Genomic DNA, 22933 nt, shown 5'->3' with positions numbered 1-22933 from the left:
TCTTGTAATTAGAGAAGTGTTGGATGAATTTTGCAGCCAATCCGGTCAGACCTTAAGTGAAGTTAAATCCAGGGTTTTCTTTGCTCCAAATGTGGACCGTAGTGATAGAGAAGCTTTGAGTGACATCCTCGGTTTTCAGTCTACCCCTAATCTAGGGAAGTACCTTGGCTTTCCCATTAAGCATAGTGGTGCATCAAATCAGGATTTTAACTTTGTGTTGGAAAGGGTGAAGAAGAAACTTGCAGGATGGAAAGCAAACCTCCTCTCCATGGCCGGGAGGTCAGTTCTGATCCAAGCAGCCACTTCTACCATCCTAGCTTATGTTATGCAATGCAACCAGCTCCCAGGAAAGATTTTAGAAGGCATAGACCAAGTAAACCGAAACTTCTTGTGGAACTCTTCAACCAATAAGAAGAGTATGCACTGGGTGGGATGGAAAAAGGTCACTACCCCTAAGGATGAAGGTGGGTTGAGTATCCAAGCTGCAAAGGGAAGGAACACGGCTCTTCTTGCTAAATTAAATTGGAGGTTTCACACGGAGAAAGATTCTCAATAGGCTAAAGTGTTGAGACTGAAATATTGTACTAATCGGCGTTTAAATTCCAGAGATGAAGCTAGGCTTCCTTGCTCTCGTACTTGGAGGAGTATGAAGAAAGGGGAACCTGTTTTCAAGAAAGGAATCACTTGGGTTCCGGGGTATAATAGCAACCTTAGCTTCTGGCATGACAATTGGACCAAGGTAGGTATCTTAAGAAATATCATCCAAGGTCCCCTAACCACCGAGTCTAATTTGTTAGAAGTTAAAGATGTTGCTAGTTTTGAAGGATGGAATTGGAACTTGCTGCAATTAGAGATTCCTGAGGATGTTAAAAGAGAGATTCAAGCTACCCCTTTCTCGTGTGTTGCAAGAAATCATGACAAATTAGCTTGGAAACCTTCTCCCAAAGGTTCTTTTGATCTTAGTAGTGCTTAGCTCCTTGCTAGCGAACCTCTCCCTGATCCGGCCTTTCAAAGGAAGTGGATTTGGAAGCTAGATACTTTGCCGAGAATTAAAACTTTCATTTGGAAGTGCATGCACCACAGTATAGGGGTAAGAGATTGTTTACAAACTAGGGGGCTACAAGTTGATAATATTTGTCCCCACTGCCATAATAGGCCAGAATCCATCATTCACGCCCTTCGGGACTGCCATGTCCTCAAGACTATTTGGCATTAGCTAGGAATTAGCTGCTTGGACACAAGTTTCTTCTCGGCTAACATGCAAGACTGGCTTATGTCTAATTGTAGGGATAAAGGTGTTTGAAGTTCAGGTCAAGCTCCTTGGAACCAAATTTTTATGTTTGCTATTTGGACTATTTGGAAGGGTAGGAACCAGCTGGTATTTGAGAACAAGAATTTAAAGTCTAGTATTGCCAAAGACATCTTTTACCAAGCTTTAGAATACTTTCACTGTGCTGGCAAGCTGCTGGTGACAAAACGGAAAATCTTGAAACAGGTGCGCTGGGAAAAACCCTGTATTGGCTGGTTGAAATTAAACACTGATGGGTCGTCTTTGGGGAACCCGGGCTTAGCTGGTGGTGGAGGTCTTCTGCGAGATGAGTATGGTAGCTGGATTGGGGGGTTTTCTAGAAGGATTGGCATAGCAAACAGCTTCACAACTGAGTTATGGGCGTTGCGGGATGGCCTTCTCTTATGTTGGTAATTGAATGTTCAAGCCGTGGCTATTGAGTTAGATGCAAGTGCCATAGTTGATCCATTTACTCATCAATTTGCAGCTAACACTATTGTGTCTTCAATAATGGATGACTGTAAGCTCTTGATGAACCAAATCCCTCAAGCTACTATATCACATGTCTATAGGGAAGCAAACAAAAGTGCTGACTGGCTTGCAAGTTTTGGGCTAAACTTAGATTCGGATTTTGTATTGTGGAATGGTTCGCCTGTGGACCTTATTCCTGTCCTAGAGGCTGATAGCCGAGGTTTGTATAGTAACAAACATTGTGTTGATCCTGGTTTTGTTCCTTAGTTTTTAATGTTATTCCTTTTTCTACAAAAAAAAAAAAAAAAAAATACAGTCACATATGATGTTGGTACTACACAAGTGAGGATGGTACCACCAAATGTGAGGAAAAAAAAATAAGGGAACCACCTAATGTGACAAAAGTACAGTCATATGTGATGTTGGTACTATACAACGTGAGGATGGTACCATCAAATACGAGAAAAAAATAAGGGAACTACCGAATGTGACAAAAGTACAGCCACATGTGATGTTGGTACTACACAATGTGAGAATGGTACCATCAAATGTGAAAAAAATAATAAAGGAACCACCTAATGTGGCAAAAGTACAGTCACATGTGATGTTAATACTACACAATGTGAGGATAGTACTATCAAATGTAAGAAAAAAAATAAGGGAACCACCAAATGTGACAAAAGTACAGTCACATGTGATGTTGGTACTGCACAATATGAGGATGGTACCATCAAATGTGAGAAAAAATAAAGGAACCACCGAATGTGACAAAAGTACAATCACATGTGATATTGGTACTGTACAATGTAAGGATGGTACTATCAAATGTGAGAAAAAAGAAGGGAACTACTGAATGTGATAAAAGTACAATCACATGTGATGTTGGTACTACACAATGTGAGGATGGTGCCATCAAATGTGAGAGAAAAAAAATAGAATCACCAAATGTGACAAAAGTACAGTCACATGTGATGTTGGTACTACACAACGTGAGGATGATACTATCAAATGTGAAAAAAAAATAAGGGAACCACCAAATGTGACAAAAGTACAGTCACATGTGATGTTGGTACTGCACAATGTGAGGATGGTACCATCAAATGTGAGGAAAAATAAGAGAACCACCGAATGTGACAAAAGTACAATCACATGTGATGTTAGTACTGCACAATATGAGGATAGTACCATCAAATGTGAGAAAAAATAAGGAAACCACTAAATGTGACAAAAGTACAATAATATGTGATGTTAGTACTACATAATGTGAAGATGGTACCATCAAATGTAATGTTTTGGTAACCTGATATAGCAGGTTGCCTAATAGTGGGTACCGTACCCCAAAAAAAAAAAGGGGGTACAGTAGAATTACCCCTCATTAAAATATAAAAAAAAAAATTTAATAGTTTCTTTTTTATCACACATAATAACCATCATCCACTTTCTTCATTTATTCTCAAAATACGTAAAAAAAATAATAAAAAAATAAATGTAAAATGAATAGTGTTAATGTAAATTTATACTGTAATAACCATATATTTATACACAATTTTACATAGCCTGATGTTAATAAATTTTAAGTTCGATTAACTATTGTTTATTTTTCTATTATACAGGTATTCGAGTGGATTATTCAGACTTGATGTAATATACACGTGGATTTGTAATTCAAGTTCAATATGATAAAGATACTAACTAATTTTTTTTTTTTTTTTTAAGTCCAATATGATCAAATAATTTTGATGGGACCAGGACAATATTTGGGCCCAGGGCCCTTCATCATATTCAGTGCTGCTAAGTTTTTACTGATTCTCAGCCCTGCCTACTGGTTGGACCAAGGTTTGTCCAAGATGAGAGAAGCCTCTGCCCAAATTCAGAGCCCACAGTTAATCTAACAAAATGCTTTAAACCAAAATTCAAAGGAATTTCTTGGCTAGACCCAACCAAGATTGAATAAGAAACAGTATCAAATTTGAAGTTTTGGTATCCGAGGACCATGAAATTCAACTCTTTTTTTGTGTGGATAAACTATTGCATTGCATGTTAAGTAGTATATTCCAACAATTTCACATTTGATTAACAAGAACAAACTACTACTCTTATGTCTTACCATATTGGTCAATGATGTAACCTTGTAAGCCGTACTGTTCGAGTTAATTTTGTTAAATATTTTTCTCTTACAAATTATAACAATTTAATAATTAAATAATGTCTCATGTTTGTGGTGGAAATCTCATCTCCCTTTTATCTACCTATGATTTTAAAATTTAATTAAATAAATAAAACCAACAATGGATACCGCACGCTTAATTTCTTCAATCCTCTTGGTCCGTGATTAAAATAGTTTGTCACCATTAATAATATTCCAAACAAAGTACTTTCTTCGAGTTGATTAAAAGTATTTATATGTATGGTTGCGAGTTGAATTCCCGGTTTCATTCATTCATACCTATTTAATTAATTTATAATATGAAGATAAGATCATGAAAGTGATCACAAAAATTAGAACATTAAGAGATATAAATGCTAGCAATGTAGAAGGAAAACATTTGGTGTCATAATCAAGTAAGCCTAAGTGGGTTGGGATATTTTGTTATGTTGGTAATGATATGGTGGATCTATGCTTACCAAATCATTAACCATATTGTTCACCAACCTTGGTGAGGAAAATTTAATGGAGTTGGTATGAACTATGAATCTTTGCAATCATTAATTTAATCGACTGGCCTACTACTACAATTTTGGTGGTTTGGTCTCTATGCCTCTATGGTGGGATCATTAAGTAGCTTTTTTTTTTTTTTTTTTTTTTTAAGTACATTACCCGTAAAGTAATTAAATTCAAACCAATTTCTTACTTATTGAAATATTCTCCAAACACAGTCTAAATTTCTTGTAGCTTAACTATTTAGTTAGTCATTTAGTCCAAGTTCCAAATCTTATAATTAAATCATATGCAATTTCTTACCAATTGTAGTCATAAAAATTTTGAACTTTGAGTACTACTTTTAGGGCATACTTGAGAGTTGAGATAAGCCTCTATAAACCCCTTTATTGAATCCTCCTCCTTTTTACTTCGTATTTATCAAAAAGGGATGTATAAGCCAATGGCCACGCTAGCTTTAGGTTTGCTATCCCTCATAAGCTTACAAAGTTTTAGCTTTATCTTCTTCTCAAAAAAAAAAAAAAAGTTTTAGCTTTATCTAACCATGAGATGGGTTGATGTTCTTTTAGGCAAATAGCTAAGTGCAATTCTATATCTCATTTTTGCTGCGAAATGGGCTCTTTAACTTCACTCGATTGATTATCACTTGCCACCTGAAATTCCATTTTAGATTATGAAACCCATATATTGTAAGATGAAGGATATGTGTGTGTATATATATTACATAATATAATTTTCTGTAGGATTTTAAGAAACTTAAAGAAATTTTTTTTTTTTTTTTAAATACAGTATCCCATGAAAACTAATTAATAAGACTTCAAGTACATTATAAAAATTGTATAAAATCTCCAACTCAAATTCATTATTTTTGTAAGAAAGTAAATGACTAATCTTTAGTAGTTATAATATAGTTATATTTAAGGTATATGGCTAAAAAACAAATTCATTGTCAAATCTAAATTATAATGATATTTGGAATGAGTAATAAAATATTATATGAGTTTTAAGTTCTGTCAATATAGTTTAAACAGTGCACTTTTTGAACTATGTATTCCATATGCTTAATTTTCATAATTTTCTAGACTACTCAAATATTTTTCTTCAATTTATTGCTATTTTTTTCTTCTTATTTTCTTGCGTTAAATTTGTTGATTATTGAGATAAAGAATAGTCCAAAATTACATAAGAAGTTAATTGAAAAGAAAATCATGTTTCTTTTGAGAGATTGATTGGAATGATAAGTTTCTAAAATGATTATTGATTGGCATGTTGCTTTGGTGTCTGATAGTTAAATAATTGTTATATATGTTTTAAATCCAGTGTATTCCACAAATTTGTTAATATTGTGAGGGTTAAATGAAATTACTTTTTTGAAGTAAATGTTCAAATGTTTAAGATGTTAAAAGTTTCATCAAAGCAAAAAGTATCTCATAACATGTTAATCAGGTTTACAATATATTTTTTGATGAACAGGTTTAAAATATATTATAAATACAATATAAATGCTTAATTTAATTTCAATTTTTCCAGTGATTTATATAAAATTTATAAGTCTTTCAACCATATAATAATATATGACTTATTCCATTTTATATGAAAAGACAATACATAAGCAAAATCTGTGACAAGAATACATAAACAAAATCTATTATGTTAAAAAATCTGAAAAAGAAAATGAATGGGTAATATTTCTATAGTTTCAATTTAGTTATCTAACAAAAATTAAAAATATTTGCTCACTTTTCAAGCAAAATAGCAAAAGACTACATAACTATGTCCAATTGTGTATATCAGTATAAATATGTCCCCACAGACACACATATAGTGATATGAATTTCATACAATTTTGTTTCTTAGTCCTAGGGCCGACCCTTATCTAGAAAGTATTTATGCCTTTGCCTCAGTTTATATAGTGATAAAGTTCTTTTGTTCCCAAAAAAAAAAAAAAAATACACACACACATACACAAAATATAGAATTTTCCTTAAAATTAGTTTGAATGAAAGTTCTTCCAATCCACTAGATGTTTTTTTTGAGATGACCAATCAACTAGATGTTGATTCCAATAAGCATACATGTATATTTTATATCTGCATAACATATTTGTTTAATAATTTAAATACTCTTATAAATACTCTTTAAGGCCTCGTTTGGGAGGAGAGAATGGAATCGAATAAAAAGAATAATTTTAGAATATTCTTCCCTTCCCCTTGTTTGGGAGTTTTAATGGAGGGAATGGAAAGCTCATTCCCTTGTTTGGGAGTTTATATTTAAATACTCTTATAATAATTTAAATACTCTTATAAACTGTCACGTACTAGTTTAGATGAGATCTTTCTAAATAAGTTAGAGAAATAATTCTTACAAACAAAACAGTGCACATAATTTCCTATTAACTTGTGTTAAATTGTTAATGTACAAAAGGCAAATTCTCTTGCTGTTGTTGGATTACTTGGATGTTTTACAATTTTACAATGAAAATTTATCACTAGAAAGAGAGACTTTTTCCCCTTTTAATTTATGTTATAAGTAAAAGAAATGTCACATCTACAACAATTTCACAACATATCATGTTATATATATATATATATATATATAGGTATATACATGAATAGGTTGTAATAATGATATTTGAGTTTGGAGAATATTCTTTTATAAAGTCGATAAAGTGAAAATTCAAGTTTTGGAATTTTCTGAGTGAAAATTCAAAATTCAGTATTTTCGATTGGTCGAAACTTTTGCTCGATCGATTGAAATGGTAAGGAAATCTATCATGGAGTCTTTGCCTATTTCGATTGATACTTGATTCCTGTTAGATTGATTGAAAAGAACATTCGATTAATCGAAAGGAATTCTTGACCGATCGAAACTCGTAAAACTAAATTTTTTGTAGAATTTTCTGGTGACTATTCTGAAAGTTTGAAGAGGTTTCAAGTCTTATGAACAGTTTTATGAAATATCTTGACTCTCTATACGTGTCTTTTGATGAAATATAACCATATGAGAATAAACAGAGGCTTATGTTAGAAAGAAACACAAGAAATCATATAATTATTCTTTAGAATTGCTATATGTAAAATCCAACAACTTGGTTGTGTCCTAAGGAAAAATTTGCGATAACCCCTTAATAACAAGAGTGTGAGGGACAAATATTGTTTAAAAATAACAATTTTGTACCTCTAAGTTATCTATTTTTATTTGTCTTTTGTGTTATCCTTATTCTCCCTTTAGTTATTTGTGTATTACTCCCAACATATCCTACGTGGTTGGTTTGGTAGAGTTTGAGGCTATTTTTTACTTGGCTTTCCATTGAAGCTACGAGATCCTTCCTTTTATTAAAAAAAAAAGTTTTAATTAATTAATTAATTATATTTTATTTTTTATGGGAGGATTCTTTATTTTATTTTAGTTCTAACCGCTAACTGCTAACATCTAACTTCTAACTGCTAACATCTAACCTCTTAGACATAGTCGTCAAAGACATAGACGTGAATCTCCGGAAGAGACTTGTTGAAGTGGGATACTGATATTTGATTATTTTTCTATGCCTCCACAGTATTATACGAATGTTACGCATCAAAGATGTGAAAAATGCTAAATTCTAATTTTAGTTCTCATTCTTTTAAAATATCATTCACATCAAGCGTGCTATTCTTAAAATTTTTGACATCTTTTCTACAGTGGAGTGTCATCTTTGACACCCTACTGTAGTAAGTTGCTAGAGTTTTTTTTTTTTTTTTTTTCTCTCTCCACTACTTTCTCTTTCTCACTTGATCAAAATAAATAATATTTTAATGAAGTGATAAAAAAAAAATCTTTAATATTGAGTATATTATAAAATGAAATGTTAAAATAAATAAAATAATATTCTAAGACGTTAAATACTATATTTTTTGACATGTTTGATGGGAATGCTCAAGAGCATCACCCCAAAATCAAAGTGGTTCTTTTGACTTTTGACTGGGACATAATATATGTCGTTTTCATCCATTTTTAATTAATTAGCAATTAAGTTTAAGACCACTTCCCAAAGCCAAAGGGGTTATTTGACTTGGATTAAGTCGTTTCCATCCATTTAAAATAATTAATTGGCAATATTTAGTACAGTCAAGTTTTGTATACAATTTTTTGTTTGAACAGAAAATAGCATTCTGATTCCAAGGCAAAAAAAAAAAAAAAAAAAAAAAAAAAAAAATTTAAAGAGAAACTAATAAGAAACAAGAAAAAAGAAAAGCGTTTTAAGCATAAAGTATGCAAGTAGAATCTCCCCAAGAATGACTTGAAACATCCTCTCTCTCTCTCTCTCTTATTTATGTTAAATTTCTCTCCTAACTATTTTGTATTGATAAAACAAATATTTAAAAAAATTTAGATTACATTTTTTAATTATATTTTTCATTCATTAAAGTTGGTTTTTTTTTTTTTTGGAGAAGGAATTAAAGTTGGTTTAAGTTTGGTTTTGAAGATTTTTTTTTTTATTGTTCATTTAACTTTATAAAAAAAGGTGTGATAAAAATACAGTTATAAATAAATAAATAAAACTTTAAAATGTTATACATAAGTAAAATAACTTGATAAGCATATCATATAGGAGTTAAATCATTTGTCAGGAGACAATTCACTTTTGATGGCTACATGTAAGTCCCAATTGTTTTCTTATAAATAAATTGTATTCATGATAGACATAGCCTTAATATAAGATGTTAAAAGGTTCTATTAAGGAAAGTGCTTGGGGGTCTAGGGGGCTTTATAGCTGAATTGACATTTCCCCATGCACAAAGTGTTTGGGGATCTAGGGGGGAAAGGGTTTGAGTTACAGAGTTAGCAGCATATTGTAATTATTTCTCAAAAAAAAAATTGAGGAAAATCGTTAAAAGGTTGACGTTTCAAAATAAATTTAGAAATTTGTCGGAATTTGCCTTTATGTGGTTTGGTCATCTCAAAACTTAATCCATAAACTTTTATTTGCTACACGTGTGTGATGAGGTTTTTTTTTTTTTTTTTTTTTTTTTGGGGGGGTGGGGGGGAGGGAGTTTAGTGTTATAATGTTTAAAAGTGAAATAAAGATAGTGTCCTAATTTTTATGATCATCTTTCTCTATCTGATTTAAAAAAAATAAATTATTTGTATGTGGGTTTAAAGATTGAAATTTTTAATTTAAAATAAAAATTGGTAATTCAAATTGAAATTTCGAATTTAAAATAAAAAGTGGTAATTCAAATAGAGAAGATAAAGGAAAAAAGTGTGTGAAATTTTTTTTTTTAAAAAGTTATTTGTAAACTCTGAAAATTTAAAAATTTAAAACAAAAAGCGGTAATTCAGATAAAGCAGATAAAAGGAAAAAAAAAAAAAAACTAAAACTTAGGAATAGTAAATTACTTTTTTAACCGGTTTTTGTTTTCTAATTTAAAATTATTTAACTAAAAGATAAGAGTATTTTAGAGATTTTAAGATTTTCTATGAGAGTATTTTAGTATGCAAAATGTTAAAAACCAAATAAGAAATCCTGTTATTAATAGTATAAATAGATAGATTAACTCTCATTATGTCAAGTGGATTCCCCCCATATTCCCGTTTTATAAGGTGAATTTTGATGGGGCTATTTTCAAGGAGATGGGAGCTGCTGGTTCGGGGGTGGTTATTCGTGACTTTAAGGGTATTGTGATTGGTGCTTTGGCAGAGCGGTCTTGTTTGCTAAGGGTATTGTAATTCATAGTCACTGTTGAAGCTTTAGCTTGTAGAAGAGCGGTCTTGTTTGCTAAGGAGATGAGTATTTTTTAAACTACTTTTGAGGGAGATGCTGAGACAGTAACAAATGCTCTTAAGGATGGAGGTTCAAACCATCCTAAGTTTGGTCATGTCATTAATGATTCTCTTGTCTTAGCTAGTGATTTTTGTTTCTGTAGTTTTTCTCATGTAAAACGATTAGACAATTCAATTGCCCATTTTCTTTCTAGAAAATATAAGTTTGGTAATGAGCTACAGGTTTGTATTGAATCCATCCATGATGATATAGCTCCTCTTGTATCTCGTGACTCTTTTTAGTTCCATTTCTATTCAATAAAGGTGGCCTTTGGGTTTGGATTCTCAAAAAAAAAAAAAAAAAAAAAAAGAAAAAAAAGTTGTGTTTGAAATAATGTTACTTTTACATTGTTCTATAGCTAACAAGCCAAATATTACCTTTTTAAAATATTAACATCACTCATAACATTTATAGCTTTCTTTTCAAAAAAAGTAAAAAAAAGAAAGCATTATTCGTAACATGTTATAAAAGAAAATCTGTAAATCAATAAGTTTATTGATACAATATTTGTCATAACGTATAACACAAATAGTTATGATTGATACGTAATAAAGCGTTATAACATTGTTTACTATAAGTGACATTTTTAATGAGTAAATCTTTTTTTTTTTTTTATCTAGAAAAAGTGACACCGATCAAATCAAAATAGATCATGGAAAAAAAAAAGTTGTAAAAAATATTTTGTATCTAGCATTACTAGATTTATATTTGGTTAAAATATTGTGTTAGTCCAAATTAAATATAAATATTTTTTTTGAGAAGGAAAATATAAAATTTTAACCATTTTATTATTATTATTATTATTAAGTATTTTGCTTTTACTATACTATACGAAAAGAATATAATCGGGAAAATAGAAAACCCCACAAAAAATGTAAATGAGGAAAAACCCAAACCCAAACCCGGCAAAAATGGGTAATTACCCATAAAAAACAAACTATATAGTTAGTAGGGTCTGTTTACAAACTATATGTATTTTTAGCAACTCGAGCCTTAAAGGAGACTCGATTTACATTTAAAAAAAAAACAAAAAAAAAAACCACAAGGGCAGCAGGAAAAGAAAACCACAATAACGTGTTCATCAGAGAAGAAAGAAAAAAAATAAATAAAAAAAACCCAGAGAAGAGAAGAATGTGTTCACAAGGGCAGCAGGAAAAGAAAACCACAATAACGTGTTCATCAGAAAAAAAAAAAAAAAAAAAAAAAAAAAAAAAAAAAAAAAAAAAAAAAAACAGTCGCGCGGCGACCTGGGTCGCCGGCCTGGATCTGTCGCGCGCGGCCTGTGTCGCCGGCCTGGATCTGGCGCGGCCTGGGTCGCGGCAAGCTCCGACTGTACTTTTTCTTTTCCTATTCTCTCTCTCTCTCTGTTTGGTTGCTGAGAAAGTAATGGAATTTTGATGTGACTGTTGCAAGATTCTGAATTTGTTTTTTGGTAAATTTACATATCTCTTTTAATTATCTTTTGCAGCCGTGATTTGCTTGACATTTCTCCTACCTTAACTGAGGCTGCTGGTGCCATTATCGATGTAAGCTTCTTTTTTTTTTTTTTTTTTCCCAATTATATGAGAAATGAATTGTGCTATGTAAATATAAATTAATGTTAAGTATTTGTTTTATTAACGTTTGTTTAGCAAAATGAAAATCTAGAAAGAATTACTAATTGTATTGGTATTTACTGTAATTTAAGAAATTTGTTGTTGTTGTTGTTTTAGTTTTTTTTTTTTTTTTTATTTGATTATTATTTTTATATATATAATGAATGGGCAGGACTCATTTACACGATGCTTCAAGTCGAATTCTCCGGAACTGTGGAATTGGAATGTGTATTTGTTTCCAATATGGTGTTGTGGGGTTGTAATTCGATATTTCATTCTATTCCCTGTGAGGTTAGCCCTTTACTGATGTAGCTTCTTCGTGTTATATTATGCATTGAAATAAATAGTGCCCTTGGATATCTCACCCAATATAGATTAAGCTTTGATAAGATATTGGGAATTCTTTTGTTTTAAAAATGGCTTGGATTTTGGGCTTTGGAATGTGTTTTATAAGTATTGGGATTTTGGGAAAGGCGGTGAATGGTGATGAATAATGTCCTGATGAGGATTTTGCCTCGTTAATGGGTTTGTGTGATTTTGCTTATCTGATATTTGTCTTAATTGAATGTGCAGGGTTCTAATATTGACAATTGGATGGATAATATTCCTTTCATCTTATATTCCTGTACACTTCCTGCTAAAAGGGCATGACAAGTTGAGAAAAAAGATTGAGGTGTGGAATGTTACATTTTAAAATTTCATCTAATTATTGCTCTACTTTTTGTGTTATATCTTATACTCTTTTGGATTCATCTTTTTGATAAATTATGTTTGTTTTTTGTTTTATTTTGGTATCTATGTTTCTATCTATTGGTAGCAGCAGGTGTTGCAAACTTTGAATACTTATAAGTGAGCACTTTGTTGTTTTGGTTATAAACTTCCCTCTTGTCTGCTGTATGCATTTACCATTTTTTCTCCAAAGTAATGTACCAATTCAAAGATGTTCTGCAGTAGAACCCTTTTGTACTAATACATAATGCATTATTATAAATAAAAGATCATTTAGGCTAAGAGTCTTGTAGTTCAATTGGCACTTCCTGATATTTCCAACGGTGATGTCTAGAGTTCAAATCCCCCTCCCCCAACTATTGAATTATCAACAAAAAATAGATTACAAGATCATTTAGGAATAGATAAAGCACCCACAGTAACATACTAATAGGAATGTAGGAGAATATGATAGAATCCATGGTCATGCAAAATCATTGGAAGGGACCCATGGTGTTCTATGTTGTCATATTACATTAATGTCTTAAAGTTCTGGTCTTGCATGTTAACATATTCCATGTTTACCTTATCTTCAGAGGTCTTTGGTGGAGTTAATTTGCAGTTTCTTTGTTGCATCATGGACTGGGGTTGTAAAATACCATGGGCCATGGCCTAGCATGCGGCCTAAGCAGGTATACCTGATTATAATTTTTATTTTTCTGGATGTCACCTGATATTTCATTAACAGCATGTTTACATAATTCATGCTAATGAATGGTATTTTGCTTCAATCTATGGGTTGAACAGGTTTTTGTGGCTAATCACACCTCCATGATTGATTTCATCATCCTAGAACAGATGACTGCATTTGCTGTTATTATGCAGAAGCATCCTGGATGGGTTGGTAAGTGTTTATTCCCAAAATTTGTACTTAAATTGCGATTTTACTGTAAATAAGGAATTACATTCTCAGTAATGACTTATGGTTACTGTCTTGTGTGTTACTCTCAAAATTTTCTAAGTACCCTTGGAATATTGTTTATCCATAACTGGTGTACTAGGGTGGCACACCCTTTTTGCGCTATTTCAATATACCTTTATTACTTAGCAAAAAGAAAGTGTTTTTAGGGGAGGTGGTAGTGATACAAAGAACTACAGCATGCATTTGGAAGTGTCCATGTGTTGTGATGGTAGATTTTGTCCTTTTTTTTTGGTTTTCAAACTGCAAATGCATATTTCTCGTGTCATTAGGATAAAATTTATAGAATTTTTTGCTCCCAACTTGTCCTGTGTGTTATTGAGTTTCATGATTTGATTGTAATATTTAGATAGACAAGAAAAAAATTTTGCATTGTAGTTTTTAAAATGTCTTCTCACACATGAATACTGTTGTTGTCACTACATCAATGACAGAAATATCCATATCTTTGGATTTGTTTTTGTGTTTCATGTTAGAGGAACGCACACTGGTGTACTGGTTTGAGTAGAAAAGTTGCATTCTTGAGTGATAGTCTCTGTGTGTTCTGAAACTCTCACATTTGAGTTGCAGCCCATCTAGTTTTGGGGGTGGAAATAATTCACCATTATACATTTATAATTGAAACAAATTTGGCTTTAATGATTTTTAGTACATTTAATTTGCTGTATATATTCTATATTTAGTGAACAATTTTGCACTGGACCATTTATATTTAGGGTATATAAATGGAAGCCAGAATTACTCTTAAAAATATGGACATGAAGGATTTATTTAATTTTGCTTTCTCTGTAGGACTCTTGCAAAGCACCATATTAGAGAGCGTAGGATGTATCTGGTTCAATCGTTCTGAGGCAAAGGATCGGGAAATTGTAGCAAAGAAGTAAGTGATATTAACAATGTAAAAATATTCTTTTATCAGAACATCATCTATTTCATGATAACATAAACTTGTATATTCAGGTTGAGAGATCACGTTCAAGGCGCTGAAAATAATCCTCTTCTCATATTTCTGGAGGGAACTTGTGTAAATAATCACTACACTGTTATGTTCAAGAAGGTAAATATATATGATCTAATGTTGTAGAAATGCAATTAATGAAGTTCTGCTTTTCTAGTTGATAAGAATACAAACTCATATTTCTTTCCTATAATTTACCTCTCAACAATTCTTCTTTCATTGGCTTTGCCTGGTCTCTTTAGAGCATCTCCAACAGTCAATGCATAGCCAAAATATAGAGAATATTTTACACTGTTCATGCTCTATATACTCCTGTTCATGCTCCAACAGCTTAGCTATATCCGGAAATTTTTTTTGCTAATGAACAGTAGCTCATCAAATCTGATGAGCTACTGTACATTAGCAATTGAATTTCTTGCATTAAAATATTATACCAATTCCTTATTTTATCAATTCTTTCTCTCTCATCCAGATTTCTTTTTTTCTATCATTCTCTCTGTTGCTTCCTTTTTTTTTTTTTTTTCCCCTCTCATTCTCTCATTCTCTCCGTTGCCGTTGCTTTTTTTTTTTTTTTCTCATAAACCAAATGAAATCAGAAAAAATAAAAGAAAAAAGAGAAAAGAGAGAGACCTGTTCATGAGCAAAAGAACTAATCCAAACACAAAACACAAACCACAAAACAAAATCCAATTCTTAAAATAAATTTGAATCAGAACAAGCAAGTATGAAAAAAAAAAAAACAAAAAAGCCGATCTGACCCAGCGTGGCGGTGGAGATGCTGGAGCGGCGGTGGAGATGCATGCAGTGGAGGCCAAGCCAATCTCTCCCAGTCTTTCTCCTCTCTCTCTGTTTCTGTCTCTCTCTTTTCTCCGATGAGAAGAGCAAAATTTTTTTTTTTTTGAGGAACAGAGGAGCAAATGAGATGTTGCTGGAAGGTTCTGGAGGAGAAAAGGAGAAAAAGAAATAAAAGAAGGGGAATAGAGGACACGTGTGTGGAGGAGAATGAAATGAAAGAATAAAAATAATATAAAGAATAAAAAATCCTAATTGAGAAATTTTACCACAATATTTTCACAATAAATTTTAAGTATCAAATTGTTATTAGTTAATATTGGTGAGAAAAAAAATAATTTCAATGGTGAGTTCAAATTAGAATTAGTAACAACTTTCCACATAAATTTTGTTGTGAAAGTATTGCAAAAAATGTTGTAAATATAATACTTTTCATTAAAAAATATAATTGTTGGGAATAAATATAGGAAAAATAAATGATGATAAAGAATGAATGAAGAAATAATATTTAAATGAGATAAAAAATGTGGTAGAGAATCTGTTGGAAGTGTATTTGAAAAAGTGAGTATGTAAAAGTTAAATGTCACTGTTCATTCTCCAAACAGTATAAAAATTTACTGAAGCTGTTGGAGATGCTCTTAGGAGGAGAACCAGGGATTGAAACCAGAACCAGGGATTGAAACCCCCATCCTTCACTTGTAACAATTGACTTATTGAAAAAAAGAATCCCCCCTTTCCTTTCCTCTGTCTCTTTCTCTAGTGGGAAAGAAATTTTTATTTTTATTTTTTTTTTCTTTGAGTTCTCAATACTTCAATTTTCTTTAACTCATTTTCTATATGAATAATGTGTAGGGTGCATTTGAACTTGGCTGCACTGTTTGCCCAGTTGCTATTAAGTACAACAAAATATTCGTTGATGCTTTTTGGAACAGCCGGAAGTAAGAAACTGCTTATAGCTCATTAATTTGATAATTTGATAAGCATGCACTGAAAGCATCCCCTGCTTTTTAGATGGAGTGGCAAAGAACAGTAGATGTGTTTATCTTGATAAATTGATAGTTACAATGGAGGAGGGGCATTTGAACCCTGAATGCCTCTGTTAGAAACATCCAGAGTTGCCAGTTGAGCTATATGGCTCTTGGCAAAACCATATGATATTAATGTTATTGTTTTGTGTTATAACTGCCACATGGGAGAAAAATTCCTTGTTTATGCTAGGATCTAGGCAGATTGCATTGGGGTTCGCCTTTGTCTTTTGTCTTAGATTTTCACGTTTGTTGGCATGTTGTGGATGATACTGTATTCTTGGATTATGTGCTCTGTTTGCAGGCAATCCTTCACAATGCATCTGCTGCAGCTTATGACATCCTGGGCTGTTTTGTGTGATGTTGGTACTTGGAGCCGCAAAATATAAAACCTGGAGAGACAGCCATAGAGTTTGCAGAGAGGTATGTTGTATCAAGTAATGGAATGGCACACATTTTATCTTCTTGCGAATATGATGGAGATGTATTTCCTTGGATTTAGAACTACCCCAAATTTTGGAATAGCTTTTGTTAAAAATAAGTGCTCTTATGCAGGGTAAGGGACATAATATCTGTTAGAGCAGGTCTCAAAAAGGTTCCTTGGGATGGATATCTAAAGTACTCTCGCCCTAGTCCAAAACATAGAGAACAGAAGTAAGTCCAATCTCTCTCTCCTGCACAAGTAAATAGAATTGGAAATATCAAATAAATCTACCCTGTATTTGTATGACTTACTGGTCTGGTACTCTGGTTGCATTAACCTTTCTGTTTGATCTTCCCCTCAAACTATTGCTATAGAATGGTATCTTATATTATGCATTAGTTTCACACATAACAATAATTACACTGGCTTATTTTTGAATGCTGAGTAATAACTGGTTCCATCACAACTATTGTTCAATGGTCATAGATTGCAAATAACTGGTTGCATTATTGATATAGAACTGCATCAATATTATAGTTTGATGGTCATATATTGCAATCTACCAGATTAGTCTAATTTGTAAATTTTAGTTGTGTCAACATTAACCATTTCAGAGTTTGAGTAATTGTGTATGTTATTCATGTTGTACTTTCTTTAATTTGATTCTGTGTAAGAAAATGTCTTGTACACAAAATTTCTTGCTTAACATTAGATTTTGCACATTTTGCATTGCTGAACCATCTTCTAATATGAAGAAAACAGGAGATAATTACTGCTTCTTTTTCTTTTTGGACCAGAAGGTAATGGCATTTAAGAAGCTTATTTTTCTTACATGTGCAGGCAACAAAGCTTTTCCAAATCCATGCTGCGACGCTTGGAGGAGAAGTAATACATGTATATATTTTGTTTAATTCTTACTTGTACCCTTTTTGAGATATAGAGTCACCATTTTTGTGTTGTTTTCGATAAACTAGTTGGATACCCATATATGAGGGATTTTAGAGTTTAAACTGACTGTGTGCAAAATGTGCGGGGATTTTAGAGTTTATACTGATTGTGCAAAATAATATTTAGTTTTTCAACTTTGCTAATAATGTTGTAATTGAGTTCTGGTAAGAAGCTTTAACAATTCTATTCTACCTGGCCTGGAAAAATTCTTATTTTGCATAATAGTTTTGCAATGGAATTGTAATTTTCTTCAGTCAAGTCTAACTTTGAATATGATCAAATGGTAAATATTGGAACAAGGGGGATGATTAGTGTTGAGACCAGAGACACAAAGGAGTTTAATTCCTAAATGTTCTTTGACTTCCAAAGTGATGTTCCAATGGCTTGACCAAGTTGAGTTTAATCTTTTTAATATTACCTTCTTCATCTTATTCATTGCACTCTGTTATTTTTCTCTTTGGGCTGATGCTTGATCTTATTCATTGTACTATATTATTTTTGCCTACTTATTTTACTATTCAGCTTATTTTTGTTACTATTCATGAGTTTTATTACATTTTTTGGTACTATTTATGGGTTTTACTGTACTATTTCAGTTAATTTTTACATTTATTTACAGTATTTTCAGGAAAAAGTTTTTAGTTTCAGCAAAATAAGCGGATTTCAAATGGATCCTACACAAGAATTGGATATAATTCAATGGGCCAAGTCTAATTAGTATTCGGGGACTTAATTATGTACTCATGTCCTCCATTTCAATTTCCTCAAGTTATAGGCCAATAAGGTGGAACTAGATGGCTAACTGTTTGTTTTAATGAGAACTAGATGGTTGGCTAGCTCATTGGGAAGCAACGAGTTTGCATCCCTAGGTGATAGCTAAGTCTACCTAAGAGCATCTACATCAGTTCTTCTAAATTTTGTCTATTTTACACGAAAAAAACCTACTTTTTTTTTATTTTACACTATCACTTATATAAAACACCCACATCAGTTTATCTATTTTACAAGATATTTCAATAAAATATTCATTCTTCTCAATTTTTTTATTATTTCTCACAACTGCCTTGCCTACATACACGCTCTCTCTCTCTCTCTCTCTCTCTCTTCTCCTTTCTCTCATTCTTTCTCAAAAACTACCAACCCAAATCACTTCTTCACCGGGTCCTTTCTTCACCGGCCGATCCAGATCCTTTCTTCACCGGCCGATCAACGAACCAAGCTCCGGCGACCCAAATCCTTTCTTCACTGGCAACCTAGATCCTTTCTTTCTCAAAAACTACCAACCCAAATCACTTCTTCACCAGGTCCTTTCTTCACCGGCCGATCCAGATCCATTATTCACCGACTGATCCACGAACCAAGCTCCGGCGACCAGATCCTTTCTTTCTCAAAAACTACCAACCCAGATCACTTCTTCACTGGGTCCTTTCTTCATCGGCTGATCTAGATCCTTTCTTCACTGGCCGATCCACGAACCAAGCTCCGGCGACTTAGATCCTTTTTTCACCGATCGATCCACGAACCAAGCTCCGGCGACCCATATCCTTTCTTCACCAGCCGATCCACGAACCAAGCTCCACGGCCCATGTCACGCCCCAAACCCGATACCCGGATTTGTGACCATGACCGGCATGCTAATATCAAGCCTAAACCTGATATTAACAAGAACCAACTTAACTTTTTGAAAACTTTTACAAAAGCTTTCCTCATTCTTTTCTTTATTGTTTCTTTACTTAAATGATATAACCTTTTACTTGACATTCAGAGCATCTACATTATACTCCAAAGAATAACATAATTCACCATTTGTTCAAATTCGGAATTTCACATAATACATCCCTTAATACTTTAAGGTATACACTTTCATTAGATCCTAAAATAAACAATGCTACAAATCTAAACATCATATTGCTAATTTAGGATCTATACATATAAAACTAAACCAGCTCCTTCCAAAACTCGACTAAGGCTCCCTCTGCTCCAAAATAAAACCTGCTAACTGAAAGAGTAGAAGGGGTGAGCTACACAGCTCAGTAAAAGTAAGATATATGAGAATTCAATAAAGATGCATGTAAATCAGATCATTTCATTCTATGAATATTTAAATAGGAGAATATCTTTTCATGCATAGTATTTAATACTATTCATAATAATAACTTATACGCTCTTCATAGAAAACAATTATTCTCCTTTTCTTATTAGGTTAACATTACCAAACCTTTCAGATTAAACTTCTTTCATTTCCTACAAAGTCGCCATATATATATTCTCATTACAAAATACTTATTTTAACTTAAATCAGATAATCGGCAACTTTGTATTAAATTAGAAACATCTTGACTAATAAGAAAACTTTTCCTTATAAACTTCTTCTCACAGAATACTATAACTTTCATGATCATAAAACTTAACGTTTCATAAAAACAGATATCTGATAACTTTTAAACGTAAACTTGTATTTTCATCAGAAGCTTTATCATTATAGTACAACAGAATTTCAGAAACTTTTATCTTTAATGAACAGCTTTCATTTCATCAAAAACTTCTTATTTTCATGAGAGCTTTTAACTTTTCATAATGCATTTAAACAAAATAATTCTCTCATGATTAATAACATAACATAGCTGTTCATATCATATTGGTTAGTCCATTTCTGATAAGCTGTACAGAGAAGGCCTCATCACATTTGGGTGCCCCTGTGTGTATGATATTGTCCCCTTTGGGAGGCTTGATGACACATCCCCTCCAGGTTTTGTTCCTCCCCGCCGTCCGTACACATTGGGGAGAAGGCCTTATTCAGATTAGAGTTACGGGCAACCCCATTTCCTCTACTTTAAATGGCCTAGAGTTATAGGCAACCCCATTTCCTCTACTTTAAATAGCCAAACAGATAACATTTTTCCCATGAAAAGCCAGTAATTAACCCCTACTAGTCGAGTTCAGATTACCAGAGGACATAACCCGAAAACATTTCATACTTTACATCATACTGAAATTTCTTCTTTTGCATAACATTTCATAATCATAGCATTTCCATTCTTTTCATTAAACATCATGTTCGTGGAATCAGTAATAGCATCAATATGCTTAAATCATATACATAAGGTTTCGAAAGCTCACGAACATATCTTTGTCAGAATAATGATTACATGCCATATCTCTAATCAAAAACATTTTAATGCATAACATACTTTAAAATAACCTCATGACTTACCAAATGCCCATATAACTTATCCCTTACCTAAAAGCAAAGGAACCGAGAGCCTAAAGTCGAAGAAGCTTAGACTTGGATACTGGTAACACCTAAATCATAAATCAAAGCTTATTACTATCCATAATTTCCTTGTCATAGACGTACACATTCATCTCAAAGCTTATCTCTTAGAATCAAGGAAATCCTAATTCCCATAACCTAAAGTTCCCCAAAACATATGATACAATCATCAAACACATTTGCAGCCAAACCATAGAGAAACCAATCCATAAAATTTATATATGCTTCAAACATACCAAAGGATGAGCGTATTAAATTATAGCTCAAAACATACACCCTAACTTGAGAATTAAATCCACAAAGTCGGGTGTAGCATATGTTGTTCACTGCTCATTCCAGCAGCATATGCCTCATTTGTAAAATACAAATGGGCTGTTCACGCATATCCAATTGTCATGAAAATTTACAGAACTACTCCCCTGTATTTCCAGTATATACCATAAAAATTTCGGAGTCAAAGCATAAACCCATGATTTACTAAAAATCATGCAAGACAGCAAACTCAAATCTGTCCTGACTGGATTTCATGCAAATTATAAATTAAACCATTATTTTTATATTAATCCAAATGCTGTGAGACCAATTCAATAACAACCACAAGTGTCTTAGGTTTCATAGGAATTATCCCTAGCATCCAAATTCACTATATACAATTTAATACATAATTTAACATGCATGAACACAGAATCTGTCACAGTGACAGCTTTGCAACGTTTTATCGTAAATTCATAAACAATTATCAAACGATAGTATTTTCATATGGGGATTTTTATACACTCATAAGACATGTTATAAAACACTTAAATATAGTCATTTAACCATTTAGAGCAAAAATACACACAACAAAAATCCCAGCAGCAGCATCAACAATACTCATCCTAACTTTTTCTTACTTCCTTAATCATACAAAATCATTAATTAATAAAAACCCTAATCTACCTTCAACAAATCACCAACACAATTTCAAGGCTTCTTAAAACAGCATATATATATATATATATATATGTAGACTTACATGAAAGGATTTCCTTTTCCTAGTGGCTAGACCAAAAGTATTAGAGGTAGAGAGCTTGAGAGAGTTGAAAGAAGCTTCCTTCTTGCTGCTGGACTTGTAGGTGTGGAAGGGAGAAAATAATTGAGAGCTTTTCCTTCTTTTGTTGTTGGATCCGTAGGAATGAAAGGGGGAGAGAGCTCTTAACTATTCTAGTTGCTTTTAAAAGATTAGAAAGAAGAAAAGATGATGAAGCCTTATCTCTCTTTTAATTTGTTGACCCATGGACTTGACAAAGTGGACCTAAGAGAGCTTCCTAGCTCTTTCCTTAAGAGAAAAGAGTGTAAAGTGAGGTGCAAATTTCTGATTTGCATGGATCCGTGGGAAATGGGAGCAAAAGAGTTTCTTAAGTCTTCTTTCTTTGAGAAAGTCAAAGAAGAGATAAAGGTGCAACCAATAAGAACAAAGAAGGAAGAAAACAAAGAAGTAAAGCAAGAATGACCAAGGGAAATTTCTGGTGCAGCCAAGAAGTCCAGTAAAAATATCTTGGGTGAACTATCTTGGGTGACATACGTGTATTGCTAAGGAAAGGGAGGATAACTCATCTTTTCAACTTTCTTGCATTCACACCCACTTTTCTACCAAAATAATTTCTTGTATTCACACTTACTTTTCTACAAAAATAATATCACTTTGCATATACATACATATATATATATATATCTCATAACTTAACCACCTAATATAGTTTTGTACATGCTAAGTATATATTTATAATACAAATAGTCATTTCAATTGTTTATAATCTTTAAAATTCTTATTCAATGACATTACAAAATAATATGTTTATTAAATACTCTTATATTAATTTTTGTAAGTAAGTGGCTTAAAATATTAATAATACTTAACCACTTAAACACATAGTTTAATTATAAAAATTGGGTCGGGGTGTTACAGCCCAGATCCTTTCTTCACCGGCCGATCCACGAACCAAGCTTCGGCGACCCATATCCTTTCT

At 32.4% G+C, this 22933-nt stretch overlaps 1 protein-coding gene and 1 long non-coding RNA gene across 3 annotated transcripts; one reads left to right on the top strand and one right to left on the bottom strand.

Moving 5' to 3' along the window:
* The first annotated feature begins 646 nt into the window (after positions 1-646).
* Positions 647-17903, top strand: LOC126707063 (uncharacterized). Its single transcript, XM_050406653.1, is given in 16 exon segments — positions 647-947; positions 1311-1694; positions 1776-1979; positions 11391-11553; positions 11690-11747; positions 11989-12107; positions 12390-12489; positions 13121-13216; positions 13332-13428; positions 14296-14383; positions 14464-14560; positions 16106-16191; positions 16583-16638; positions 16641-16701; positions 16834-16932; positions 17543-17903. Coding segments are annotated over 16 exon segments (2058 nt in total). The 3' UTR covers positions 17592-17903.
* A 1552-nt stretch (positions 17904-19455) lies between these two features.
* On the bottom strand, positions 19456-22470 carry LOC126705394 (uncharacterized). Of its 2 annotated transcripts, none has more exons than XR_007648279.1 (3): positions 21940-22470; positions 20865-20953; positions 19456-19649 (listed from the first exon to the last, which is right to left on the bottom strand). It is a non-coding gene; the product is annotated as an uncharacterized LOC126705394 (long non-coding RNA). The 2 variants fall into 2 exon arrangements; XR_007648278.1 differs by having other exon boundaries at positions 20892-20953; positions 21940-22469.
* Between the last annotated feature and the right edge of the window lie 463 nt (positions 22471-22933).

The sequence above is a fragment of the Quercus robur genome, chromosome 11, assembly GCF_932294415.1.
Source record: "Quercus robur chromosome 11, dhQueRobu3.1, whole genome shotgun sequence".
NCBI lineage: Eukaryota > Viridiplantae > Streptophyta > Magnoliopsida > Fagales > Fagaceae > Quercus > Quercus robur.
The sequence above is the reverse complement of the archived record's forward strand: the minus strand, read 5'-3'. Positions and strand labels throughout refer to the sequence as shown.